Below are 26,815 nucleotides of genomic sequence, written 5' to 3' on the forward strand. Positions count from 1 at the left end.
ATTTAGACACGCCTAAGAAAGAAATATCAACTAGATGGAAGCGAGGGCTGGGTGCAGCAGAAGTAGTTGGAGATGTAATAGGTGCTGCATTCCCTTTCTTAGGATTGATAATGAATGACATTAAGATCAGGAGGTTAGCTACAGTCGTAGATAGACTGTCTGCCAGTACTGCAAGATCCTTGATGCTGATAGAGGGGGAGATGCAATCGATTAGGGCAATGGTTCTTCAGAACCGACTTGCTTTAGATGTTCTGTTAGCAAAAGAGGGAGGAGTCTGTAGGGCCTTGAAGGTACAGGAATGCTGTACTTACATTCCAGACAATTCAAAGCCTCTAGAGAAGTATATACAAAACATCACTGCCATACACTACGAAATTGAGGACCTGGCAAAGGTAAATGTGTGGGAAAAAGTAGGTCATGGAATGGGTAAAGTTGGAAGTTGGTTTGCCAACTTAGGAAAGGGTATAGTTTGGTACATATTGAAGCCCATCATCATAGTAATGATTTGTGTAATCACTTTGTGGGGATTGGTGCGTTTGTATCAATGGTATAGAGCAAATAGGTTACAGAGAGCTATGAAGAAACAGGAAGAAGAGTTGACAGCGATGCAGGACACTCAATATAAGAGTCTGAAAGCATTAGAGAGTATGAAAAGAAGTGGTACTGCCCTGTCTTCACTTTAAAGGTTCTACATTTTAGTGTCATGGTAATGATGACCCCTAAAGGTCATCAAAGGGGGGACTGAGAGAGCACAAGTTTGAAAAAATGTATAAGTACGCCATATTTACAAGCACGTAGTTAGTTTAAACATGTTTTGCACACGAGTGTTTTATATTCAATAGCGAAATGTATAGAATGTTAAGTAGAGTAACCATAATTATAACGGTGTGAGATTAAATGTAGAAATGTTGGAGTATATGTGAAAACCTCATGGTTCTCTCATGTTAAAAGAGTCATGTCCGAATTAAATGTAACTTTGGATTCCAGTATTTTGTGTAGGCCTTAGGGCAATTCACAGCAAACCTGAACGTGCTGCTAAAATAATGTGAGATAAAGTTGACATGGTTCTTTCAAAATGTACTATTGAACTTAGGGTTAAAAGTATATGCTTTATAGATGTGTTATTTTAGAAACGTATGCTAGTTAAGAATGTTTGCTGTTTAAATCAAGTTAACGTTTTAAGAGTGCAGGAACCTGCTGCATGTAAATCAAGTAGGCCAGAACAGATAATGTCATGTAGTTTAAATCGTCATGTGCTCGTTAGAGGAGAGGTCGTGAGGTGTCCAGTATGGAGCTCTGAGAGTGTTTTATGGCCTAAGATATGGTGAAGTCTGGAATTTGAGGCCCACTGCAGGACGAGCTGTATGCAGGTGCGAGGGTCCTAATCAGCTCGAATGAAAGGGACTTTGTTCAGTGGCGCCTTGCGCAGGCCTGTAGGAGTTTCCAGGAATTTCAGGGGGTATCAGCGCACGGAAGAAGAAGCCTGGGAACCAAGGTCAACTATAACGAGGGTCTTCAAGAGTACCATCATGGAGTTTACCGCGCAAAGATGTACCACGTGAGGGGCGTCCCAAGGGGCGTTTCTATTGAAAATGTGATTTGGTATTAGGGAAAGGGACCCGGGAGGAGAGCAGAGCAGATGATTTTGGGAGCCTAAGGAAGCGGATGGGTAGGCAGATAGGCTGATCAGGAGAGACCCATTATCAGAGAAGAGACAAAGAGAAGTGCGTGATCTTCTTAGGAAATCACCACGGCTGACACCTAGAGGGTAAAGATCTTGTTAAGTAGGGATGTCATTTAGTGTAGTGTAGGGACAGACTAACCTTAATTTTCTTTTCTGTAATGACTTTGAGGTTGCAACTTGTATCCATTTTGGCAAACCTGATGGTTTTCGAGCTTGTACTTATTATTCTGTTTTTCAGACTCAGATTATTCAAAAAGTTCATGTTCATAGTGATACCGATTTATCTTCTTAATCTCATTTTGAGAAGTTTGTATCTTCAGTTATCTTTGACTTTATATTAAATCTTTAAAACTTAATTTTGGTCAGTGGTCATTTAGAGTGGTGTAAGTTCTTAAATTGATTGTTTACTGCGAGATTACCTTTTACTCAAGACAGGTACCAACGATTCAGTCGACAGGAAATGGGATTTGGTAAGATAATTAGTAACCAGTAATCCCGCGTTAGCAATACAAAGAATGTAATCTGTAGGATAATTGGAAAATATGATTGCACAGCAGTAGAGTTTGTGGGTTAATTGTTATACAGTCAGGAAACCTTTTTGGCTCCATGTTTATGGATGGGGTTGGACTTCCTCTAAAGCTGGACATCCCATGATCCAGAGATTGTAAGAACCAAAAACCCAATTATATGTGCACTTATTCCTTATCCGACACTTTTTATTTGTTCCTGAATTTCTTATGTACCTTTTTCTTTTTGTCTTAGCTCGATGGACCCCTGAACCGAAAGAAACCTCCAAATTATAAATCTACTGCTTTCCAGGGACATACATTCTTGGTGTACAGAAGTCTTAGACGACACTAACTCCAATCTCATGCAATCCATGCTGAAAGGCACAGGTTCCATTTGCTGCCCTACGATCCTGCACCCTGGAGATGACTCTTTCCCTTGTTTATTCCAAATGCTGCAAAAACAATTCAGGCTTATTATTAAAGAAATGCTAATGTCAAGAAGGTTCTGGTCAAATATGTAACGTCAAAAATGTAACTGCACGTTTAATTCTTGTGTTATTTTTCAATAAAGTTATATGTCTTGTACTTTCACTTAGTGTTCTTTTACATACAAAACTTTTCTTGAACAATACACGCAATAAATATTGCAGCTAATTGACATACTTATTTAGATGAAACCTCAATTATGGAAGTTTAGCACGGAGACAATGTTGATTTTAGTGTAGGAAACATTGTTTTCAAGATGGCATCAGCACTGAAGCAAATAGCTCCTACTGGCTGCTGCTTCTGTGAACAGTTCACTGATGCTTTCCTATGGAAAAGCACTCCAGAGAGTAGTAATAGACATAACACTCAATCAGGTAGCAGCAGGAAGGTTAGGGTTAAAAAGACGTCGGCGGGCGGAAACAAAATGTGAATGAGAATTTAAGAGAAGCTGACAAAAGGCTCATCTCTATGTATTTTTGTTAAATAGTAAAAATATTTTGCTGCACCACTTAAGAACGCCTGAGGCTCAGAACTCCAGACCTGGCAGTAGACAGTCAGAACTGGTAAGGCTAGTTGCACGGTATCCTCATGCGGGGTGGCAGCAGATAACACAAACCGAAATAAGTAGAGAATCTAAACTTAAAATATTTTTTATCTCGTTTGCTGCTTCTGGTTCAGAACTGTAAATTTTTTTGGTTCAAATCTTGTATTCTTCGGACTTCATCTGCCACACATTTCCAGGCAAAAGACTAATTTAATTTTTCTGAGAAGGCCAGTATTACTTTGGTGTTCTTATTTAATATCAGAAAACATATTGGATACCATGGTACCAAAAGGGATGGCTTCGAGGACAGCTTAACTCATACGCAAAGGCATGCAGAATTAAGTCTAGAAAACGTCATTAAATTACTTACATCATCTTCATATCGGACATGGATGTCTGTTATTTTGACTTGGAGATTTTTTACAATCTGAGTTGCAAGCTTTTCCAAAAATGTATCTTTTTTTTCTTCCTTATTTTTGCCTAAAAGAAAAATAAGGGATAATTGTCACATTTAATTTAGATTTTGCAGAAGCATTACAGAAATCTTTACAGTGCAGAGATCATGGATTTCGAAAATCAAAAGTGCCAAAACACCTTCTATTATAAAACAAACGTCAATAAGTCGCACTTTTCTTAAAAATTCGATAGGAAAGGTAATAGGTCTGATTTTCTCTGAAGGGGCGTTGTTGATAATAGTTGAGCAACAGTGTGAGTTGCTACCATGGACCTGGAAAGAAAATACCATGTAGAAACAAATCTTTGGGCTGAAATAATATGAATGCATAGTGCCCCTTTATTGAACAGACTGGAAGAGTAGAATTGATTGGTATCTTCAAAAAAGAGTTTTATAAAAATGAGCCAGACAATGAGGTTTGTGTTGTAATGAAGTGGTGAACGTAATAGGCAAAATATTGTATGGTAGATACTTTTGATAAGCAGCCAGTATTTTAAAGAAAGCGAAGTCAGGCAAATGAACTAGAATTAGCTTGCCCGGAAGACAAATAGGACACACTTTCTTAACAAAAACATAAGTCAGCAAGCAAAATGTCATTTCAGTAACGGGACCACAGAACACACACTAACTCTAAATTACAAGCTAGCCATCATGTGGCTTCTGCAGCCTAAAAAAAGTACTACATGAGCATGATCACCAATGGGTACTCAAATGGGGACCTTTAATAGCCTACAAAATGCCATGGCCCTAACAGACAGAGTCCATCCTATCAATTGAAAGCCATCAAGAAACAATTAGGCTAAAGTCTACTCTCTGTACTGTTGTGTATGCCTATTTTCTTTAAAATATTAGTAAAAGGAGGGCTCCCTAAAAGCTAAGCTCTCTGTAGCGAGACTTACAAAAGACCAATTATACTTGCGAGATTGGCTATTCAAACAATACAAGATAAGCAGTTTAAATTTTTTTATGTCTCTGTGTGGTCCTGAAACTTTGTGGACCAAGCTACTGGAGGCATGACAACTTCAGACAACTTAAGTGGCAGGAACATGTCTGGTAGGACTCAATTTAAGTGCCCATATGGCCACTGACCATTTGTAGAACACGGACCACAAACTGAAGTTCATCTTGTTGCTTTAAATATTGACTATTATAAATGATTCCACTCATTCATAGCTCGTAATGGACCAAATATCATGTTTGAGGGCATGTTGGAACACGCTGGGCCCATTCTTATTTTTAGGAAGAGCATTACCTAGAAGGTCAGGGCTGACTGAAGGTAGCACACATATACATGTGCCCACTTAACAATCAAGTTCAATCCTACCACCCTCAGAATGTTGAGAAGCCAAGTCTCCTCAGTTGAAGTACTAACCTGGACTCAAGTGGTCCATATATCTCTCTGCAGCAGTTACATAACCAAATGAGCTCTGAGTAATTCAGCATCACAAACAGAAAGTTTTCACAATGGCTAAAGAGGTAAAAAATTGTATTTATTTTAATGTACACAACAAACCAACAGTCCTAAAAAAGATACATCACAACCCGCCAATCTAAGTGAAGTACAGGCTCGCTTCTAACTTACCTTGTTCATCTCAGCCCATTTTATACGCAGCACACAAGAGAATACTTTGTGACTTAAGCCACTGCCACAGATCAAAAACCAACATTGTAAACACCAAAGAGGAAATGTTTGCTGAGAGGAACCTCAGCTTAGAAGGAGGAATAGTCTCTCTAAACGTCATGGAAGCATCTTACTCAATAAGTCAACCTTGACCAATCAAGTAGTAATGCCCACTTAAACTGAAGATCCAATAGTCAAGGTAATGACAGCATTGGACGGTACAAGGACCATCAATCCAATAATTTATCAAGTTGCAGATCAGCAGTGTCATGCAACTTTGGAAGTTTCCAAGTATGAAGGCGGTCCAATAAACACAGCTTGGGGTCAGCATGGAAACCTGCCTGAAGCCTCTCAGCATGCGAAATAACACAGTGCTGCACACAAACCTGTTAATTGGACAGATTTTAAAGTCAAGAGCCTTTATAAAGAGCTATGGTTGTGTGCTATATAGACTTTAAAAGCTAGAATGAATATACGTCTTTTTACATTGAATGCATGCAGTACGTTTTCTTCCACATAAATAATAAGTGTTCACACAAGAAGTTCCAGTCAATCATTGTTTTATGTACACACCCTTTTTATGACCAGTCATACACATAACCCTTAACGAGATCGAGTTCAAGGTCTCCAACAATCAGTACTCAAGTTTTTCAGGCTACAACCAAAGACGGGGGTGAGGTCCTTAAATATCCTTTATTCTCAGAGTACAGCAGTTCAAGGCTTAATGTAATACGAGTGTATGGGTGACTCTTGATAGAGTGCAAAACTATATCACAACTCCAGTATAGTATGATTGTCCATGGACGGTGTGTAGACAACATCTTTAATAATAACTCATATATGTAGAGTATATTTACTGTATAAGTACTTCAAATAAAGTGGAAAGAATACAAAACATAATACTACACCTGACATGTTTCATTCTGGACCAGAATACAGATGGTGGGGATGGGGGTCACACCCAAGTTTAACTATGAGCTGGGAAAGCTACCACTTACGATCCCCAAGGGCTTGATGTGCATCCTGAACATATCCATTAAAACATTGCTATGGGAAACGGGTTCTGGGAGTCCCTACAACAGTCCAGCGATTTAGACCTCAGACGCTTCATCAAACTCCAGCAGGCTCACCCATAGACAATCACAAATGGTGTTGGCTCGCCTTGGCTCTGGCAAAACTCTGTCCTAAACTGATGGAAATACCAACACCCCCTACTTTAGTGGACTGGAGCGCAGGCATGGCAGTGTTGGCCTTTCACTAATGCAGTACTAAATGATAAGTTGCATGTTTTCGAAACCATCTATCCGACCCAAAACGTGCCTCTTGATGAACCTGAGTGTATCGGCGTCACCAAACAATGCGCACCTACACCCCCCTGGCACATACGACTCATCTCTGTGAGTAGCCAACTTTCCAATCCTATCGGCAGTTGAGACTATTTTGGTGAACTAACCTTATGGCCTGATTCGCTATCTAATTCCAGAGCATGAAAATAAGGCACCCGGTCTTTACCCTACCGTTTAAAGGCTCGGCACTGTTGTTTTTACTTCTTGATGAGCATTTTCTATGCTTTCCAGCGATCCAGCCAATTGGTCTATCACATGTTAATACTGATCTATGCAACAAGAATTGCTGAATTTATGCAATCCTGTCTTGGCTTACAGTACTTGACATCTTTAGATAACCAAAATAATGCTTAATAAAGAAGAAAGACAAAATTGATATGGGCAGGCAGAAAGCCCAGACTTAAACCTTTGAACGTACATACAGACACTAGAGCAGGGAGGAGGTTTTTTAGACATGCTTCTGTACTATCTTGTGCACCACTTATTGCAACTCGTCTACTTCTTAGTTGACATTAACGAGCGTCCGGCATGGGAGAATCTAGAGCATAATGCAGAACAGATGTCAACAGGTCTGGATATGACAACAGTGCACTACTGTCTACTTCCTATTCATCTGCCCTTTAGGAGATGTAGTCTACACGAAGAGGCTTGCATAAAGTAATGGGTCTGGACAGCTACCTCCATAAAGCTGCACCGATTTGGTCTAATGGGCATTAAAATTGGTCACAGAATGATTAGTTTGACACTGTGGGAGGTGAGGGTGATTCAAACAATTGATGGCCACTTAGCCGGAGACACCTTCCAGTCCTTTTAGACAATCAGGGCGGAGTTTACGTTGTCACAGGCTCAATATTGGTGGAAGTACTGGCAACTGTGGCACTCTTTGAGGGGTATACTGGGCAGATAAATGAGGACGTGGGGAACCTCTAAAGTCACAGTTTTCAATTTGTACCAGATGCTTATAGATATACTGTATTACCACAGTACACAGTTAAAGATCAAAACATACAGGCAGATGTGGTTGATTTTGACTATTCAGATGAGTATTGGACTGATCTCGTGACTTACCATGTCCATACCCTTCAGGAAAGCCAGGTTGAAGTGCTGTCACTTTAAGATCCTAAACAATCGGTACCGCTCCCCACCCAAGCTGAAAAAGGCAAGACTGAGCCCCAATAATATATGCTGGAAATGTGACCGAGAATGCTGTGACCCTTATTATATACTATGTACTTGTACATTCATGGCATCTTACGGTGCGAGATGGCGCACATATGATAGTAGCCTCACCCACTTTGTGGACTTGGCTAAACTTGCCATTTTGCATGATTTTTCAGGTATCAGGGATACAACCTCTCATTGGCAGAGATGGATGCCGAAGGCCTTCATGGTCAGTCTTGCACCAAATTCAACATTAGAACTCGGGTGCACACATTCTAAGGTCGACAGTTTCACCATTAGATCTCAGCGTCTCTCACGTCTCCCTACTCAGAGTTAGTAGAAATCTTGTACTCTGGCAAAATTCACTAAAGTCAGCTGCATCCAAATATTTCATACATTTCCCTGCATTTGTAGGACTGGCATAAGCCAAGAATGTTTGATTTTATAAATATACTTACTTTTAGCCATACCTTTTCATTCATTCCTCTATTTTTGTTGCATTCACATTTTCCTTCCGTCTCATGAAGCCCATATCATAGGTCAATGGATCAGCAAGCAAAGTAGTTCCCTTTAGAGCTAGGTTCTACTATGACAATCTATGCTTTTTGAAACCAAGAAATGTTTTCCTGTTAGCCAACATGTAGGTGGCGTTTATACTATGAAGTTCAAAATTGTAGTATAGGGAGAAGCTGTCTCGTTCTGACTCTTGACACCTTTTGCTCACCTTGAAAGTAATTGTATATTTCATTAGTGCTCTTTCAGATCCTATAGCACTTTAGCATCATAGCGCTGTAAAATGCACTATTTCACCTTATTTTTTCAAACTTTTCTTAGGGGTAAGCCTTCTGAACCCCTCTTGTGGAAATTGAGATTGTTGCTCCACTCACTGTATTCCAGTTTTTGTGATGTCCAGCAGACATTGTGCCACACCAGAGGTGAAAGATGGCTGCACAGGTAGTAAAAATGGGAGGTGGCCTCAAAAGAAAATACTTGGACACCTGCACCTATTAATTTTTATTAATTTATTTGGTTTTGTTATAAATTAAGCATTGCATATAGTGCACATCCCAACTCACCACTGGTACTGCACTACACACATACATAAACAACACTTGCTCATTGAGGGATTCTCGGTAGGCAGGAGTATAGCTCAAGAGCTACATGGTTGCATTCCTTACCTGCCCGTCAATAACATCTTAACATCAGGTGAGTGCCAGACAGTTATTGATTGGCTTCCATAAACCCAAATGGGCGCAAGGACAGAGGCCAGCTGTCAGTAGTACGCCCACCATCCTGGCCGTGGGCAAATTCATGTTAATAAGCCTAGCCTCATATCTATGTTTCTCTTTTCCATTACTAACTGGGAGATAGTAAAGGAAACATCTGTGAACTTATGCTCATAGTGCATGAGAATAGCCACACAGAGGTCTAACGTGACCTCTGTCTTTATTACCTGGGGTCAACCTTATTTCATGTGGCACTGTAGAATGAAGGGCTGTACTGTGTGCCTCCGAGTCTCTTTCATAACTTAGATCACTCTCACAAATGTGCTCAACAGCTTAATAGCTAGTCCCTAACTGAAGGCATAAGACCCTTTCACATAGTACATTGTCATGCATTTAGTGAACAAGTGTCATTTGTGACCTGGGCTAATCCAGGTCCTAACTTTTTAGGTCTCAGCTAGAAAAAGCCTGTTAGCAAGACCCATTGTTTCCAAACCTAACATATATTTATGTAAATGGTATTTCTGTAGAGCAATCCTAGCCAAAAAGCAGGGGAGAGTTGTACAGGGTCATCAACAATAACAGCAATATAAAGTCAACGAGTGAAAGGAGAGGAAACTGGGTTGTGCATGGTTAATGCACTGCGATGTAGTGATGTTTAACCCCTTCGATGCTCATGACGAGCTCAGCTCGTCATGAGGTACACCTCTCGTACACTCATGCTGAGCTCGTCATGAACCGCGGGTTTTTGCGAACTGCAGCGCAGCGCGGAAATCTGCACCGCACGCATGCACTTAAGGAGAGGCTTCTTCAGCTCTTTTCAGAATAGGAGTAGTGTTGGGGTGGTCCTGATTGGGATACCAGGAGGCTACTTCAGATCCTGGGTGCATAAATGAAAGAGGCCAGCTGATTTTTTTTCTTCATTTTTGCACTTCTTAATCTGAAGGCTGATGGTGTCCTGGTGGCTTATATATGCTGAGAACCACCACACATGGTGAGCTTGTCTGCAAGATAAGCAGGTGTGCTGGTCATGAAGGCTTTGTCAATGAGTTGACTTTGGGTCAGCCACCAGCTCCTGATTGATGGCTTTGCTGTCTCTCTTATCTGCTTTTGATTTGATGGTTTTCTCCTTTTCCTTAAATTTGTATCACCCAGGAACATTTCTGCCTCATGGTGTTCTGAATGGATGAAGCATATTCTTCCATTGCCGACTTGAGGAGACTCTTATTTTGCATTTAGCACGTCACGGGAATGCCTGTGTTTCCCTGCGCCTTCCCCCTAAATTGCTGAGAACTACTGCATGCTCTATTTTTACTCCTGAATCCCACTCCCCACTTTACATTCCTTTTTCCGTTACTTGTTTACTTTTTTGCATGCCCAGCAGCTGCAAAGTGGTGCCAGGCCGCTTGCTTACTGTGTTCCTGCTCGGAAGCACTTTTTTCCATAAAGTTTTTTTGCTCCTGTGCTCTATTTTTTCTCCAATCCCTAGCTTCCCAATATTCCCAGTCTGGATTTAAAAAAATATATTGATATAGATATATATATTAGATATATTTCCACATAGATCTATACACACCTATACATGCAAACGCACTTTGCTTTCCTAGGTTTTCAATTTTTTTTAATTTGCTGCCATAAAATAGCTGTTCGCCAGGTTAGAACATATAGACATACATACAATTGCACTTTGTTTTCACTTTTAATGTACTGTTGTAAAATAGATGTAACTACGTTAGAAGAGTAAACAAAAAATGGCAACCATGCATCATTACCCATGAGCACACATCTTGACACACCCGTACATCTAGGTCACGACGCAGGTGTATGCATTGCCAGCCATTTTGTAATTATTATTTTTTTTTAATTAGAAATTCTGATGCAATTGCGAGTCATGTATATGCGTGCACCTTGATGCATGTGTTCTATTGGCACGATAAAGCACTGGCAAAGCCAAGAGCTCAGTAGTTCAGAGCAACATATTGGTTTTGCCAATGTTATTTTTTTATTTGCATGTGCTCAAAAACAAAAGCAAGTTTGTGTATGGCCCGCGATATTCAAATCACACAGCACCATAAATATGTAAGGTATCTAGCAAAATCTCAATTCCATGTTTATCCACTTCAATATCTTTGTCCACTATATGAAGCTCTAATTAATTCTGTGACCTTCTTTTAATTAACAGTGAAAGCAGTTTCTAGCAAAAGAAAAATAGGAGTGTAACATGCTTCTGTCGGAATAAAAGTATTTGACAGGCACAAATCACATGAATAAACAGAAGGGTGGAAAGCGGAATCTTGCAAATGACAAACATTTTACAAGTCTTCTCTGGAATCCGTTGGACAAACACATTACCGTGCTCAGAAAAATTACTGGATGAGTAAAAAAAAATACCCACCTTTCTTTTGGTCATGACCTTTAAAATGTTTCTTAAAATGTTTATGCTTTTTACGTTTGTGTCCTTTTTAGTGCAAGCATTTTTGTGAGAGAAGGATGAAACAGAAGTTAGTACAGCACTTTGTTAGAAAAAAAGAGATTGAACGATTTCAAGACAAAGCATTTTCTAGATAAACACAGTTGAGCATCTTTGTCGACGTTGAGATGAAAACTCTTTAAGTGATTCTTCACTCTTTCATAAAAAACATTTTATTCATGAAGAAAACAGCTTTGATGCTATACACTACAGACAATCTTAGCTTTTCAGTCCACAGAGAAGCAACAGTATGGGAGATGTCACAAGTTGATGACCAGGGATAACATTGTCGCTTTGTCAAATGAAAGGTGTAAAGTCAAGGCTTTTTAATGCTGTTGCATCTTTCTAATGCCCTGGTGTATGCCACGCCGTGATCAACACAGAATACAATTACACTCATCTTTTACAGACTTCCCAAACTACATGTTTCATCTTGAAAAACAGAAGGCTGTCAATTCCAATATGTATTTATATCACTTACAACAAGATCCCTACCTGCAAAGTGGCAGCTGCTGATAAGCCATTACCTCCACTTTCCCGCATTTTGACCATCTCGTGTTGCAAGTGTGTCAGGAATTTCTATAAGTAGTCACTTTAGGATTTTAGTGTTTAGAAACCATCTGTCAGACATTAACCTCTTACCATCATAATGATCAGACGCAGGGTGGTGCCCTAAATGATGAATGGCGTTCAAAGTGAATGTCACATTTTTATTAAACAATTTATCAAATGTTTTTCTACCACATAAGAGATAACGGTTGTAAAGACAAAAACTATTAAATGAATTTGTATCTATTGCACCAAACATACAGTGGCGAAGCCAGGGCTGGTGAAATTCCGAGCATCCTGCCAATCTGGCCATCTTAACCACAGCAGATGGACAATTTGAATGAAGAAAAAATAAATCTGATCTAATCGACTTCAGTGTCCTGTTTGGTGTCACATGGTCTCCAATTGGAACTGCACAGTTTTGTTTTCAATAGACTGGGGTTAACTTTCACATGGTTTCGAGGTCTTCATCGCAGACCAGAGTCTGATTCTTTGTGTTTGGTGGGTTATTATGAACCACAAATGGGGCTGAAGGAAATTTTCCACAGTTTGTGGTGTACAGTTGGAAGAATCTACTGATGAGGGAAAGCAGCACCAGATTTTTCAACTTGTTGAGTGACAGTAATGTTACTACCATAACACATATGATGTGTTTTTACTGCACCACAGCCTGGGGTACAAAAGAATTGCCATGTAAGTGGGAGGGCGCTCTCGTAGTTATTGATTCTCCGAATAGATTCCTGTTGTAAGTGTGCGACTTAGAATGCGGCTGCATTTCACAACCTTATTTGCTATGTTTAAGGTACCGCATTAAATAGAAGCTTACAAAGACTTTGTGCTAGTGCGGCATGAATTTTCTGTTAAAAAAGAGTGTTTGACTACTTGTGTTGTTAGCAGTAGGAGACATGCCATCTTATTATGTAAACTAAGGATGAAATAGAAGTTATGCCAACCACCAAGTATCTCAAAATCCTACAGAGCCCCACACATTGAGCAATTTGTCAGTTACTTTTGCAATGCAAACTTGTAATAGACAGTTGTTATGAAACCAAGGTGTAGGGATATGGTTATTGTCCAGCAGGTTGTGTCTGATTTTGCTTGGTTCTTCTACCAGTTGCGATTTACTCAGGTAGATATTAGCCAGCTGGGATCAACCAAAAAGCATAGTTGTGTTATTGCACAGCTCTACGATTTACAAACAACGGGATTAAGAGGGCCTCCTATCACAGATGATAAATATATAAAACTTTTAAGGTTTTTTTTTCAGACCCTTAGTACACATAATGTTTCTGCTGTGCAAAAGCAATTATTTCATCTTTTTATTTTCAACTGATGGCACATGCGCTTTGGACCCCGTAGTTGTTCCATGATCAGTTCCCCAAGGTAGGCTTTTTTCTGCTTGTTTCCTGCATCATTACAAAGTTTAGCAAGAGGAATTTGGCAATGGACAACATTTTCACTTCTGTTTGGGTGCTTATCCATGTGATCCTGCCTTTCCTGCTTTTATGGGTGTATTCTTTGTACGTTATATTGAGTGGGCCCATGTAAGTTTGTGCCCAGCGCCCCTTGCCTCAATCTCTTTATCAATTGTCCCAACTATCACAGTGGTAATCCTCTCCCTTTTCCTCATCTGTAGCCTACAATTACTGGTAATGTACATTGCATCCGGGGTTCAGTTCTTTCAAGGCCCAAGTAAATATAAGTATGGTCTCTTGAAGACTTGCAGTATCCTGCCTATCATTTCAATGTAAGACATAGCAGTTCAGGAGGAGGTGTGGCGCCGCGGCCAGGGCGACTGACGCTGGGATCAGGGTTCGATCCCAGGCTCCGGCGGCAGGTTAGCCCAGCACCATGTGACTCTGGGCAATAGCTTGCTTAATCTTCCCGACTGCCCCCGGCGCCTAGAGACCCTTACGGGTGATTGTGCGCTTTACAAATGTGGATTATTATTATTATATTATTATTATTCATATGGAAGAACAGAGCGTCCCAGTGTTGTGCCTGCCTTTTGTGATCCCAGGTCAGTTTAGTATTACAGAAGATTCTGCAAATGCTTGCACAGCCTCTTCAGTAATTCGATTTGTCCTTCCACTGAATATGCGCTGGCATGATGTCAAGGGGGCATGCCCTCGTTTGTATTAGGGTGGGTTCCTATGTTACAGATGCTGGACATGATGCAAAGGGGCTATTAGGAAATGATGCAAAGCCTTCTCAACAAGGAGAAAGCAACTCTGAGCACTACGGAGAAGACCAACAGGTCTTATTCATTAATTCACAAAGTTATTCTTGAAGTAAACAGCAAAATCATCCAAAGTTCAAGTCATTTATTTTTCCAAAGTATAACGATGGTTGAATCACCATGATGTCGTTCTACCAGTGATTTATCGAGCTATGCGAGTTCCTTCCTATCGTAGTAGTTGCTATTAGGAAATGCACAGACTCTGGCTGCAGTCAGTACATCCTCATGCGTGCCCTTCGGGAGGTGGGGACAAGGATCCTAGAGAACCCCAAGCCCCCTCCTGGTGATGGGTGCAGTCTGCATCTAGTGACAGGGGGATATGTGCCCTATATGAAACTCAGACCAGGTCAGAGATTTGCCGGTTCACCTTTTACTAAGGCATTTTTCATAGTCCAAGAACAGGTTTGTGCCTGAATTCTGATCAGCAAATTCACAGTAATAGGGCCCACTGTAATAGGGCCCACTGTCCTGGTCTTTGCTGCAGCACACCCAGTTAAGGGGAGAGACAGTGGCTCCTATCAATAATGCAGCCACTGGAGTCATCAGATTTCTTCTCCTTTGTTTTATTAAATCAAATACGAAGTTGGCAGCCTCTCAAAATTTGAATCATTTACGATTCTCTGTATGGAAGAGAAAAGGTTGACAAAGTACATTCACCCCCATCTAGGACCCTTAGTATCACTTGCTTGTTTCACTTGTATGAATCTACTACACCTCCCATGGAAGGAAAAGGAAGGTACTTTGGATATATGACTTCTTCCCATGGCCAAGCCTCTTCTAAAACCCTAAAACACTTCCCTGCGGAAGAGAAAAGGAAGTCAAAAGAAGGATGCCAGGTACATCCACTGGGCTTCATTACCAATCCAAGACGGACCACTTAGCCAGTCAAATCCAATCTGCCTCTTAATCTTCTCTTCTTTGAATCCACTATTCTGGATGTGGCACAAAACCAATCTGAAATGCATTGCACCAACCCTCAATACAGAAACAGCAATGAGCAAAACTCTCAAGGTGAATTCCACCCCTTCCATACACTTTCTTAATGTTATGGCAAGACCGAGGTCGCTATTATTAAGTGGATCTTTCCTTGCTTTTACAGCAGCTACAGAAAATGTTAAAGATAAACTTCAAAAGTACTATGTATCCTATGAGCACGCTGCTTCTTGGCACGAGAAGCAAACGTCCTAGTATTCTCTACTCCATGCATGAGGGAATGGCCGTCATCCCTTCTAGCCTCTTTCTTGCTGCTTGTTGGCAAAAGATTAGCACTCTGCAAACTCGGATTTTTATGCTGCTGCTACATTCAGTAGCTTGTTTTGCTCGCTTGGGGGGCCAGTTATTCCCTTAGTCGGCATTCAGGGAATAGTTATTCATGAGGGTAACTTCATTAGCACAGATTCTCGCCTGAATCTCTTTCAGCATTTGGCACTCAGCCTGCACCCTCACGAGTCGGCGTTCACTGATGATACTCAGCAGCTGACACTGCACAGGCTCCTTATCTCTCCTTTTACTAAGCCTGAGTGACTGTTTCAACATGTGTATTTGAATAGGGCAGATGGCAGAACTTGCCATCAGTGCCCCTGTGCTGTTTCTTTTTCTCTGTTTGTGGTTTACATTTTTGACAGTTGATTTCATTACTTAATTAGGATACGGTCTCATTCAATATGTATAAGCATGGTGTAAGCAGTCAGGATGTTTATTTGGATAGAGAAAAGGTTGTCAATAAGACCCTTTACATTTTGGCACGTTGGTTTCTCAATATATTGAAAAGGTGATGTTATCTTCCTTCAAAACTGTGGCTCCTGACATTGGCAGGTATGTATGGAGCCAGAGAACTTTCTGGCACATTGACTTGTCGTGTCTGTAGTAGCAGGCTACTCTCTGATCAAGGAGATACATTATCATCTGGGGGGCTGTCTCTGCTATAAGTAAGTGGTTAGGTAAATTAAAGAGGCTCTGCATCTCTATTTTATTTATTTATTTTCATTTTATTTAAACAGTTTTATATAGCGCTGGCTAGACCCAGAGGTATCAGAGCGCTTTAAAGGGGCTTGAAGTCGAAACAGATTACAGTATTATATTCATACAAAAAGGAAAAGGGTGTAAAAGACAATATAAATAGAATTCAAAGAACAATAAATACATGGACAGGAAGATCAGAAGTACAGGAAGTCCATCACTAGGATTTGGATAATTGTGCAAACGTAGGTAGCAAGGGATAATGGGGGAACAGTATGGGGGTAGGGCGGAACCGAGGTGGTACATAGCATGTAGGAGTAGGAGGAGGTTGTATGAGGGTAAGTAGAAGGAGGGTGGGAGTATATGTGAGGGAGAATGGCGGGAGGACGTAAGTCAAGTATAATGTGGAGAAGAGTGTAGCACTCTCATGGGCGGGTTGAAAGACCCTGTAAGGTGGCGCGATTAAGGATCCAAGAATTTCTGGAGAAGATGTTGCTTGAGGCCTTTTTTGAAGCTGAAGTAGGAGGGGTTGCAACGTAGATCTTTGGGGAGTGAGCTCCAGATAGTAGGCGGGTTTCTCTATGATGAGTGGTCATTCACTGCAAGAAGATGTTGACCCTAGGTCGTACCGGAGACCCTTTATCTTGGAGGTGCACTATAAAACACTACAACAATCAAAACAATCAAGTGGTTTGCTTGAAAAGCCTGAAATTATTGATAATGCATATAATAAAAATGATGACGACTTGGTTTATTATGGCACAGACTCTGATGGTTATCTGTTTGTTGATAATGACGATTATTGGCTGACTGGCCTGGAGGACAAAAATTAATCAATCCATTTGTTGATAACAATTTTACTATCCAGTGAGATTCGATGATTATTCTACATGTCTATGTTTTACCTCTCCTTCCTTACACACCCTAATTTTAGTAGTATCCTCTTCACAATGTGGGCGAGTATGTTAAAAACACAATAAGACAACCTTTAGATTGATCTACTTCATATAAAACAAAAGCCGAAACCTTTGGCCATTATCCACAATATTGTGGCAGTCACTCCTAACCTGGATAGAAAAATGTTGCCTATTGAACTAATGGGGGTCGCAATCTGAGGACATGTATTGACAGGGCATGTGTGTTCTATCAAGTTAAACTCCTAGACACAGTAGGCCTCCTTAACAAAATGTTCAATATTGGACGGAAAATCATCCTACCAATCAGGAGAGTCACTGGATATATAAAAGTCCTCTCTAATAGACTGAAAAGGGTTTCTTCTTTCCAGGCAATGCCAAGTCGTTGATTTCTTAAAAAAGGAAAAACGTGCAGCAGAGACCCAGGCTGACCAGTATGCCTTTGAACAAAGGATCTACCATTTCCTGACCATTATACCTTTGATCACAGGCTCCAGCATTGTGCCCAAATTTCCCTATATGGACGACACATGTTCTTCTCACATAGGAGAAGAGGATAAAATCATTCAATGTAACCGATGTGACTGTTGCAAAGTGTCCAGGGGTTTCATGTACATTCAAAACCTGAAACAGGCCAAATATTGACAAAGAAGATATTAGATAGGATATCAAAAGGGGCAATAGAAGCATGACCTCTTCACTCCAAGGGTTTGGTCAGCAACATCTTAGGAGCAGTGTGGCTCAATGGCTAGAGCGGCAGACCCTGATGCAGAGGTCTAGTCCGGGACCAGGGTTCAATTCCCCGCCTCGGCGGGTCTTGGGCTCAAAAATTTCACGGACCTGATAATTCTCGCCTCGGTGCCTATTCCAATCATGGAGTCCCCCTCTGCAACTCTGGGCAATAGCTTGCTTAATCTCCACAACGGCCCCCACAACGCTAAGGATGCCTGGCCTCCACCTTGGGGGTGCCCAGGAGTGGACACCTCACAGGGAAAGCCAGGATGGGTTCCACAGCGGTATTCGTACAAGCACCTTGAGACCCTTGCGGGTGAGTAGTGTGCTATACAAGTATCAATTTACATTTACAAAAACAAACAAGAAGTTTCCCTCACATTGTAAACCCAAGTGATTTCAACCAATTGGTAACGTTTGCCAATGGAAACCATTGCTCATCTCTGTGATATTCTACTTCCAGCAAATTGGATGGTGTGAATAGATTATAACCATGTGCATCTTTTGGTTCCCATATTATGCCCTCACAGGAAATTTATTTAGTTCAATTGGCAAGATCAATCATAGAGGTTAACCTCCCTTCCTTCTAGGCGATCTTTGACTCACTGGTGTTTCACCATGCTTCTATAACTCCTGGTTGTGACACTTGGGGTATATGGACTTGAGATGTTTATATATGTGGATAATATGTTTTTCTTAGCCACGGATTTGGTACCATTGGGCTCTCAAATTCAAGTAGCTAGTCAGCTCTTCCAAGACCTAAGCAGAAACAATGAAACTTTCTTTACCCAAGTTGACACTGATCAAAAAGGAGCTGAGAGAAGCTAATTTTTCAGCACTTGAAAACAATACATTTGGGTGGTCCTAAATGTACTGGTTTCCTTTCAACCTCAAAACATGAGGAGAAACAGCTTGGTTAGTTAGGTCATTTGGATGCATGAAATGGGTGCATCATCTTCCCTACATCCACAGATCTTGTCATACAGTCTGTTGGAAAACAATGGAGATGAGAAGCTCACTGTGGCCAGTTCTCGACAGCCCAAATATGGTCAACAAAGGAATCATGAATGAACATAAATTGATTAAAGCTTCTCAGTAGACCACACTGGGGGTTGTTTCAATAGATTTCTTTATGCCCTGTCGAACTTTTCAGTTGGTTTAATTTTAACACCCAACTGGTGCATTTAGTTTACCTTTAAGTCCCTAGTAAAGTGGCATTGCATGTACTCAGGGCCTGTAAATTAAATGCTATTTGTGGGCCATTGGAACCAACTATACCTGGCTAAAATCTATTTAAATCTGAGCTCAAGCTCTGGCAGCTACACCAGAGAGCAGACAGACTTAATTAAAATATTTAAAGCATTCAGAAGTACGAAAACGGTAAAATATTTTTTTTAAGTCAGACACAACACAAACATCCCAATTTATAAAAGGAGATAATCATTTAATAAGCAAAATGACACCACAAGGAACAGGAGATATTCAGTTAAAAAATGTAAGTGGTAATTGTACCAAACAAAAAGAATTGCCCATTGTAAATCAATAGACGTGGTAACCGAGGAACAAGATGCAATCACAGGATGACCGAGATGGAGGGCGAGTTGGATACAAGTCGATTGGGCCCAGATAAAATTTGAAAATGAAAAAGTCAAAAAAGTTTTGAAGTCCCAATTCGAAAAATGTCTTCAATGCCCAAATGTAGAATGGGACTTTCTCACTTTTTGAGAAGAAAAATCCTCTCTGTGTGAGCTGCTGCTGAAATTGTAGCTACCACCATGGAACCAAAGACCGGACACCTGAAGCAGGCTGATCCTACTGGTGCTTTCTCACTGAAAATGTTGTAGGGCCCAAAACTGAATAGGACTTAGGTATTTTTTCAGCTGTACTGAGACCTTTGAGAGAGATGAACCTGAAAACTGTCTAGTCAGATACTTTTTCCAGCAGGTCGTACTGAAGCTCTAGAGAAAACAGTTTCAAAACTTTCTTCTGGAGCCCAAACAGCCACAGGGGTACACTTCTAATGCAGCCAGGACAGGGGAGGCACTTTGAGACTTCTCCGGGTGTCAAGGCAGAGGCCAACAGTAGAGTCCAGTTGAGGACCAGTTACTACTGGTCAGCGGGGCACTTCAGGAAAACAGCTTTTGTAGCTTTTTATGTTCCTGGAGCAAATGAGGAGGTCGGTCAACTGACCCTTGGAGCCCCTTTCTTTCTCCTTGGTATAAGTGGGAGCGAATTCAGCACATCAGGTCTGCTCACAGGTCTCAAACAGCGGGTATGGTCCTTCTTCTTCTCTTCGACAGGTCCAAAAAGTCTTCTGAGGAGGTGCCTCGGCGTGCCACATTAATGCATGGCACCAGCTAGTGGGCAGAGTGACTCCTAACTCGTCCTTAACATATGGGTGTTAAAATTGCCAACGGCAACCCTACCCATTTTTTCAGTAGCTCCCATTCAAAAGGCCCCAAGTCCTATAGCAAGATAGTCGAAGTCTTCAGCTTCATGAAACGTGGGTGTAGGAAAGTGCCCCTTTGGACATAGTTAGCCCCCACTTTTTGCCTGGTATCCGATGCAGTTTTATTTCCCTAAAACTGTAGCATTGTCCCACTAATGGCTCTAATTTAGACTCCATGCAAGTCCCTTACATGGAGTCTAAAGAGAGCCCCTAGGACATTTTGTCTAAAGAGAGCTCCTAAGGTCTGTAGCACAAATTGTGCCTCCCTAAGGGACCCCTCGCCAAGCCCCTGCAAACTGTTATTTAAGCCTGCGTGTCTTGGTGCAGAGAAAAAGTGAAGAGTTGACATTGGCACGCATTGTGCCATGCCTGCAAAGAACTACATGTGGTATAACTTAATCAACCCTACAGCAGGTCTTACAGCCCTAAGGCAGGGTGCACTATACCCACGTGTGGGCCTATCTGTGTGAGTGTGTGTCCCTGTGATATCTAGGTTCCCTTCTACATATTACAAGTACACAGGGAAGCCCTACCGAGTATATGGGCTGGACACTCGTGATAACGAGTTCCCCCAACTGCATGATGGCTTCACTATAACCCCAGATGTTTGGTACCAAACATCTTATCTTAATAAATCCACACTGATGCCAGGGATGGATTTATAAAGAAATACACCCTGGGGGCATCTTAGAGGTACCCCCTGAAAACCTACCAACCACTAGTGTGTTGAATGACTGGTATCGACCAGTCAGCCACCCTAGACTAGATTCTGATCTCCTTAGGTAAAAGAGATCGCTCGCAGAGGATGGGAACAAAAGTTTCTCTGGGTGAAGGTGTTTACACAGCTCATACACAGGAACAGCATTCCAGGATTGACAGGATCGTACTCATCATCAGTGTCCTGACTCATTACCCTTAGTTTTGAAGGGCTGTAGCAGGACCAAAAAGCCCTTCAAGTCCTGATTTCTCTAAAGGTTGGCCAATCGAAGAGGTGGATACCTTACTGGACAACACCAAATCTGGCTTTAGTGGAGCAGAGACATTCTCAACAAAAAAATGCTGCTTTTTTGTGTCTCATCAATGAGGAGCTAGCCTTCATAATAGCATCAGTCACCGACAATGGTCTGGTCAACAGTGACTTGAAAACAGTCATCAACGGAATGGTCGGCAACGAGGTCAGCGATGGTACGGCTGTCAATTTGTTTGTTGAGGAGGTGGGGGTGGTCATCACCACGCCCTTTGTCAAAGAAGCTGTCAAGGTCTTAGTGACCATAATCAACACTGTCATGAAGACAGCTGTCGACGAAGTAATGGTCACTGCCCTCGATGACAGGTCCGTCGACTGTCTCATTTTCGTCAACGGTCTAATTTTTTATGAGGAGTGACAGGCACAGAAGAGGAAATTGACTTTTTATTTATTTTATTTTTTAGAGGCTCGATTTTCAGATTTTGATGATTTTTCAACAGCCTCAGTTTTTTAGAGTCTTTAGATCGGAGGTAGATCCCCATTTTTGGGTTCATTCAAGGGGTATGAGAGGCAATATGTATACAAAGTAAATCACAAAATCTGCGTTTTTATCAAAAGATAATAGTCCACGTTGCTGTATGTAGCCTTAGCGTGTCTTTAATACAGATGTGATTGGCTTTCATAGATGGACAGAACGCATTTCGCCCAAACATGGGCTTCTTCAGGGCGATTCGAGAGTGCGCTAATCTCGCTAGGGGAGACTACTTAGATCTGCATGTTTTCATGTCCGCGTCGGGACGTAGGTAATGAGGAATTAACCTCTTTGTTTGAGGAGGACTAATGGTCCATTGGTGAGAGGCCTCAGGTCTCTGTCCCTGTCGTATGGGTCTGTGTCAGAGGCAAAAAGTGTTTGTGTTTAATTCTTTCAAATGCGGGCTCTGTCCTGTGGCGTTTTGTCCTGGCAGGAAGGAGTAATTACGTGTTGGCTGTCCATCTATGAAAACCAAGCACATATGTATTAAAGACACAATAAGGCTACATACGGCAACGTGGACTCTTCCCTTTGCAAAAAAAAAAACAGATTTTGTGATTTACTTTGTATATATATTGCCTCTCATATGCCTTGAATGAATGTTTAACTTTGTGGTCAAGTGGAAGCTGGCCATCTGAGGTGGGCAATATTTTGGTATCTTTGTAACTTGACCTGTCAGTGCAATCCTCCATAACCCGGCTGCCTTATCAAATATTAGCCCTCATTTTTGGGCTTTCGTTCAGCTAGCGAACGACTTGAACCCTCCTCCTCAACCAAACCCGATTCTGATCTGGCCTTTACTTTTGGAGCCAAAGCAGTAACCTGGCATCCCTGCCCTTAAGAGTTTTGGCAGAAAAGGTTCTGCAGTGTTTACAATCCTTTGGTTTATGGTTAGGATTCAAACAGTATAGGCAGTTCTTAAGGGGCTCTTCAGAAAATAGCCTTGCTTTTCCACAAGACCTGCTTGCCTAAAACAACCTTTTCTTAGATCCCTCTGCCATATTGAGGGTATAGCGCAGTACCTTAGAGCTGTAACAGTCCAATGTTAAATGCTTGTGAAAGTGGGTAGGAGTGCAATGTAACAGTGCCATTATCCCATAGAATCTTGGTAGTAGTATTTCAGTTTTATACACACAGTTCATATTATTTTTCAGCTAAAGACATTTTTCGAAATCATATCTCTAGGCACCAGTGTTTTGGTATTCCTTCCTCATCAGTAGAGAATATTTACGGGTTGCTGGACATGCTGTCAATTTGGTCAGGTATAATCCCACTTATAGTTCAGTTTTTCACACAAAGTTCACGCAGAGCTCAGAGAAACTCCCTCACACACGATATGCGGTTAGAAATCTGAAGTATGCTGACCCGGCAGGGGAGAAGTGGTCCAGGGTCCTGCCTCTGATTGGCCGATGCTTGGATCTATTAAAACCATTTGAATTGGTTAAAAATGTCACTAGCTTTCTCTACGTCTTTTAATGTACTGAAATTGTATTGCTTGTTTTAAATACCGTGGAGTTCCCACCATTACGACAGGGAAGATTCAAGCATGTGAATCTATGAAAGATTCAATACTGGGAAAGAACGGCTATAGGGCAGGTTTATTAGCTTCACTTTGAGGGAAAATTGCAATTTTTTCTCAGTTGCTTGACTGTCATCGAACAATGGGGCATAACTTCCTCAATCTGAATTACAAAAAGGCAGGGCTGTTGATAATATGCAACAATTACTGCTGGGATAATGCACTCTGGTAGAGGTGCGTGAGCGAAGGTTTATAAACTGTATATAAAGCAAAAGTGCTAGAACTCTAGGCACAAATTAACAACGCCTGATGCTCCGGTTTCCATTGCTTGTATTTTTAAGAAAGAACCTCTCATCTCCTCCTAGTGTGGAACCCTTGGGGATACTCTCCCGATTGGACAACTTCTACTGTCATCATCTAGGACTTATGAGGCTATAAAGTGTCCAAACTACAGCAAGTCCACACCTGGCAATTTGGACGATTTTTTTGCCTGTGAGGATATGATTGTGTCAGGCACCCACAGCTGCCTGCACGTGCCTGCCACTGAGCAAAAAAAGTTTCAACATCAAACTATTGAATGCAAAGTCTTTCAGGAGTCCTTTGAGCTTCCCAAATAAATGTATTACCAGAGACACCACTGATCAAATGAGAAACACGCTAAGGCTGTTCTTTCTGAGTCCCCAGTGTAGTGTCCTGCTGGACACGTTCACCCACTCCTAATCTCAGGAACGGTCCTCAATGCAGCACCTGGAAACAGGGCAGGCACTAGGGCGGTGCGACCGGTGCAGCCACACCTGGTACTGACCTCAGGGGTTCCATGTTCAGAAATAACAGGGATTTAAAATGCACCCACAGCAGAGCTCCATGTATGTCCAACGGTTTTCAAGCAACAATAAAAATGTCGTAATAACTCTGGTGATTAATGTTCCTGCTGGAGAGTGCGGAGTTTTATGTAGTGGCAATTATCAGGCTAAATTAGTGCAGGCGTTAAAGATGCCTGCTGCAAAGAATATGCACCAGGCAAATCACCCAACAGTATTTTATGTGGAACGCTCAATAGGTTACTGCTTTTGTGACAGATTCTTTTGTTACTTGCAGTTCATAAGTTACAAACATAATATAGCAAAATGACCAATGAACTGTCAGAGAGTTGCATGCACACTGCTTGGTATAAGTTATAACATTATGTTTTTCCCCAGTATTTCATTATCCTAGTTGTGCTAAAAAGTTTTCAATTTGGTAGAAATACATTCTTACTAGTAAAGTTAACCACTGTACTACATTTTAAATTTAGAGTTTTACCCAAGCGCTCTTAAAATATACAGCATACCAGGATCTGTGAAATATGACTCCTACACCTTGTAATCCTCATTATCGTATGTAACATTTCCTATAGACTGATTTATACATGTATGAATCATTGGTTCTGTATAATCTGTATGTGATGTGCAGTGCTCTGACAGCCTACACTGGTATGAAGAGCGCTGTAAAATGAACACAAATTAAATGCATGTGAGAGAAGGCCTTAGGAGAGATGAGGGGCACTGGTGGAGTGTGGTATTGAGGGATTTAAAGGAGCTGGAGGGGGGGGGGGGTTTGGGAGAGAGCGTCAAAGATTGACGCACCGGGCGCCAACAGCACTAAAGCTGGCTTTGCCTGGAAATTATTATTTACCTGGTTTTTATGAAAAACATTTACCTGCTTTCACAATGCCCTTAAATTGTATTTTTCAGTGGCGGCTAAAGATTATAATTGTTTTTTTTGAGGTTGTTATTCACTAGCATATAGGCAGGAACCTTTTCCTCTCCTACCTTATTTGTATTGATATCTCCAACATAATGTCAGAGGTTCCTGCTCTTTAGTAGAAAATGTGGACGAGACAAGGGCAAATGGTGGGAAAATGAAAAATACAACAAAATCGAAGGGTTTTACGGAAAAGTAAGGAAGGGGTTTAAGAAGCTAAGGACTACTACAAACACTGACCCACAAATAGTACATCTATTGGTATTCACAAGCTACACTTCTACAGTTAATCCAATCCTAACTGCGACAATACTGTAGTAAATATACTCCAGCTTAGTCTTGGATTATGTCATGCACCAAATATGGCCATTCACAGGTACTTCAATACACTCCCAGAAAGTGGAACTCCCTGGTGGCAGGGACTTAATGTAACGCTCCTTACACGATATAGTTAAGTAAGCAAAAAAAAAAAAAAACACGTTATTGCTTGATTTAAAAAACCTTTGCAAGTTACAAAAGATAAGTAAATACAATTATTTAAACTTTCAAAATTTACACTATTTATATTGACAAAGGCTGTTGCTGGAATGTGTAATTTGAAATAAATGCAAACTCCTCAATACTGGTGTATCAGTTTCGTCTTTTCTAGACAGGAGGAATATGTTAATTACTCAGATATAAACATAGTTAAATGTTAAAAATATAAATAGTGAAAAATATTATATTATGTAAAATGAAATAAACTCATTTTAAAAAAGACAATGAAATAAACTTTTGTTAAAAAATGTAAAATAATAAAAATAAAAAAAAAATATATATATATATATATATATATCGCAAGCAAATAACTCCATCCACTTCCACCAAAGCCTCGGCGGCGAAGAAGGAGAAGCGAACCACTTCTTTGTCAGGCAAGATGTTTTATTTCAACCTTCAGCAGCAGTCAACAGATGACGCGTTTCGGGCTCAGGCGCCCTTGATCACATAAAGGCTGTAAATGATTGAAGCCATTTTAAATGATATGCCCTTCCCACTCAGGTCACATGTTCAGCAAGTTAGTAATAAAAATAGCAAACAGACTGCATGATTTAAATACACTCGATGGAATATTGCTAATGTATTACATTCATTATGCCATTTAGACATATTATCATGACCTTAGATAACATTTCCGATTATATAGTTAAATAAAACGGAAACTTACTTTGTTATAAACTAGCGTCAAGAAAACATTTTTTGAAACCACAATCTAATTTCAAAAATGAAGTCCAATTGGCAAATTAGAATTTCTGGATAAATCCATATACACGTATAAAGTGCAATAATACAATTCAACATAGCTGCATAAATGCATATAATTACTCGCTGATTCGTGACTCTGGTTAAAAAGAATGTGCGAATGGAATGCAGAGCATAGCAGCAATATTTATAATTTTTCCTTGCAAATGTACAATGTACCATGTGCAAATGATGTGTTATTTCGTGCATAGATAAAATGGTTACGAGATAAAAATGCATCTTGTAACCAAACCAAGGCTGGGACATGACACAAAGAAGATATGTGAATAGATGGCATCAGCTTACTTTTGGGAGTCAGTATCTTGTAACCTCAGACCATGTTCAAGGAGACCACTTCTCTCATACCAATGATGCCCTACATCTGATCTAATGTCTCAGCCAAGGTGTGAATAAGTGTGATAAGAAATTGACAGCC

At 40.8% G+C, this 26,815-nt stretch overlaps 1 protein-coding gene across 2 annotated transcripts in view; it reads right to left on the reverse strand.

Annotated features, from left to right (window-relative positions):
- Nucleotides 1–26,815, reverse strand: part of VPS13C (vacuolar protein sorting 13 homolog C) — a 2,773,485-nt gene that overhangs the window by 2,459,194 nt on the left and 287,476 nt on the right. For both annotated transcript variants that reach the window (XM_078680824.1, XM_078680823.1), the window contains exon 6: nt 3,594–3,703. In XM_078680824.1, coding sequence (XP_078536950.1) covers nt 3,594–3,703 — 110 coding nt within the window. The remainder of the gene's footprint in view (nt 1–3,593; nt 3,704–26,815) is intronic.

This window comes from Lissotriton helveticus, chromosome 3_1, assembly GCF_964261635.1.
Source record: "Lissotriton helveticus chromosome 3_1, aLisHel1.1, whole genome shotgun sequence".
NCBI lineage: Eukaryota > Metazoa > Chordata > Amphibia > Caudata > Salamandridae > Lissotriton > Lissotriton helveticus.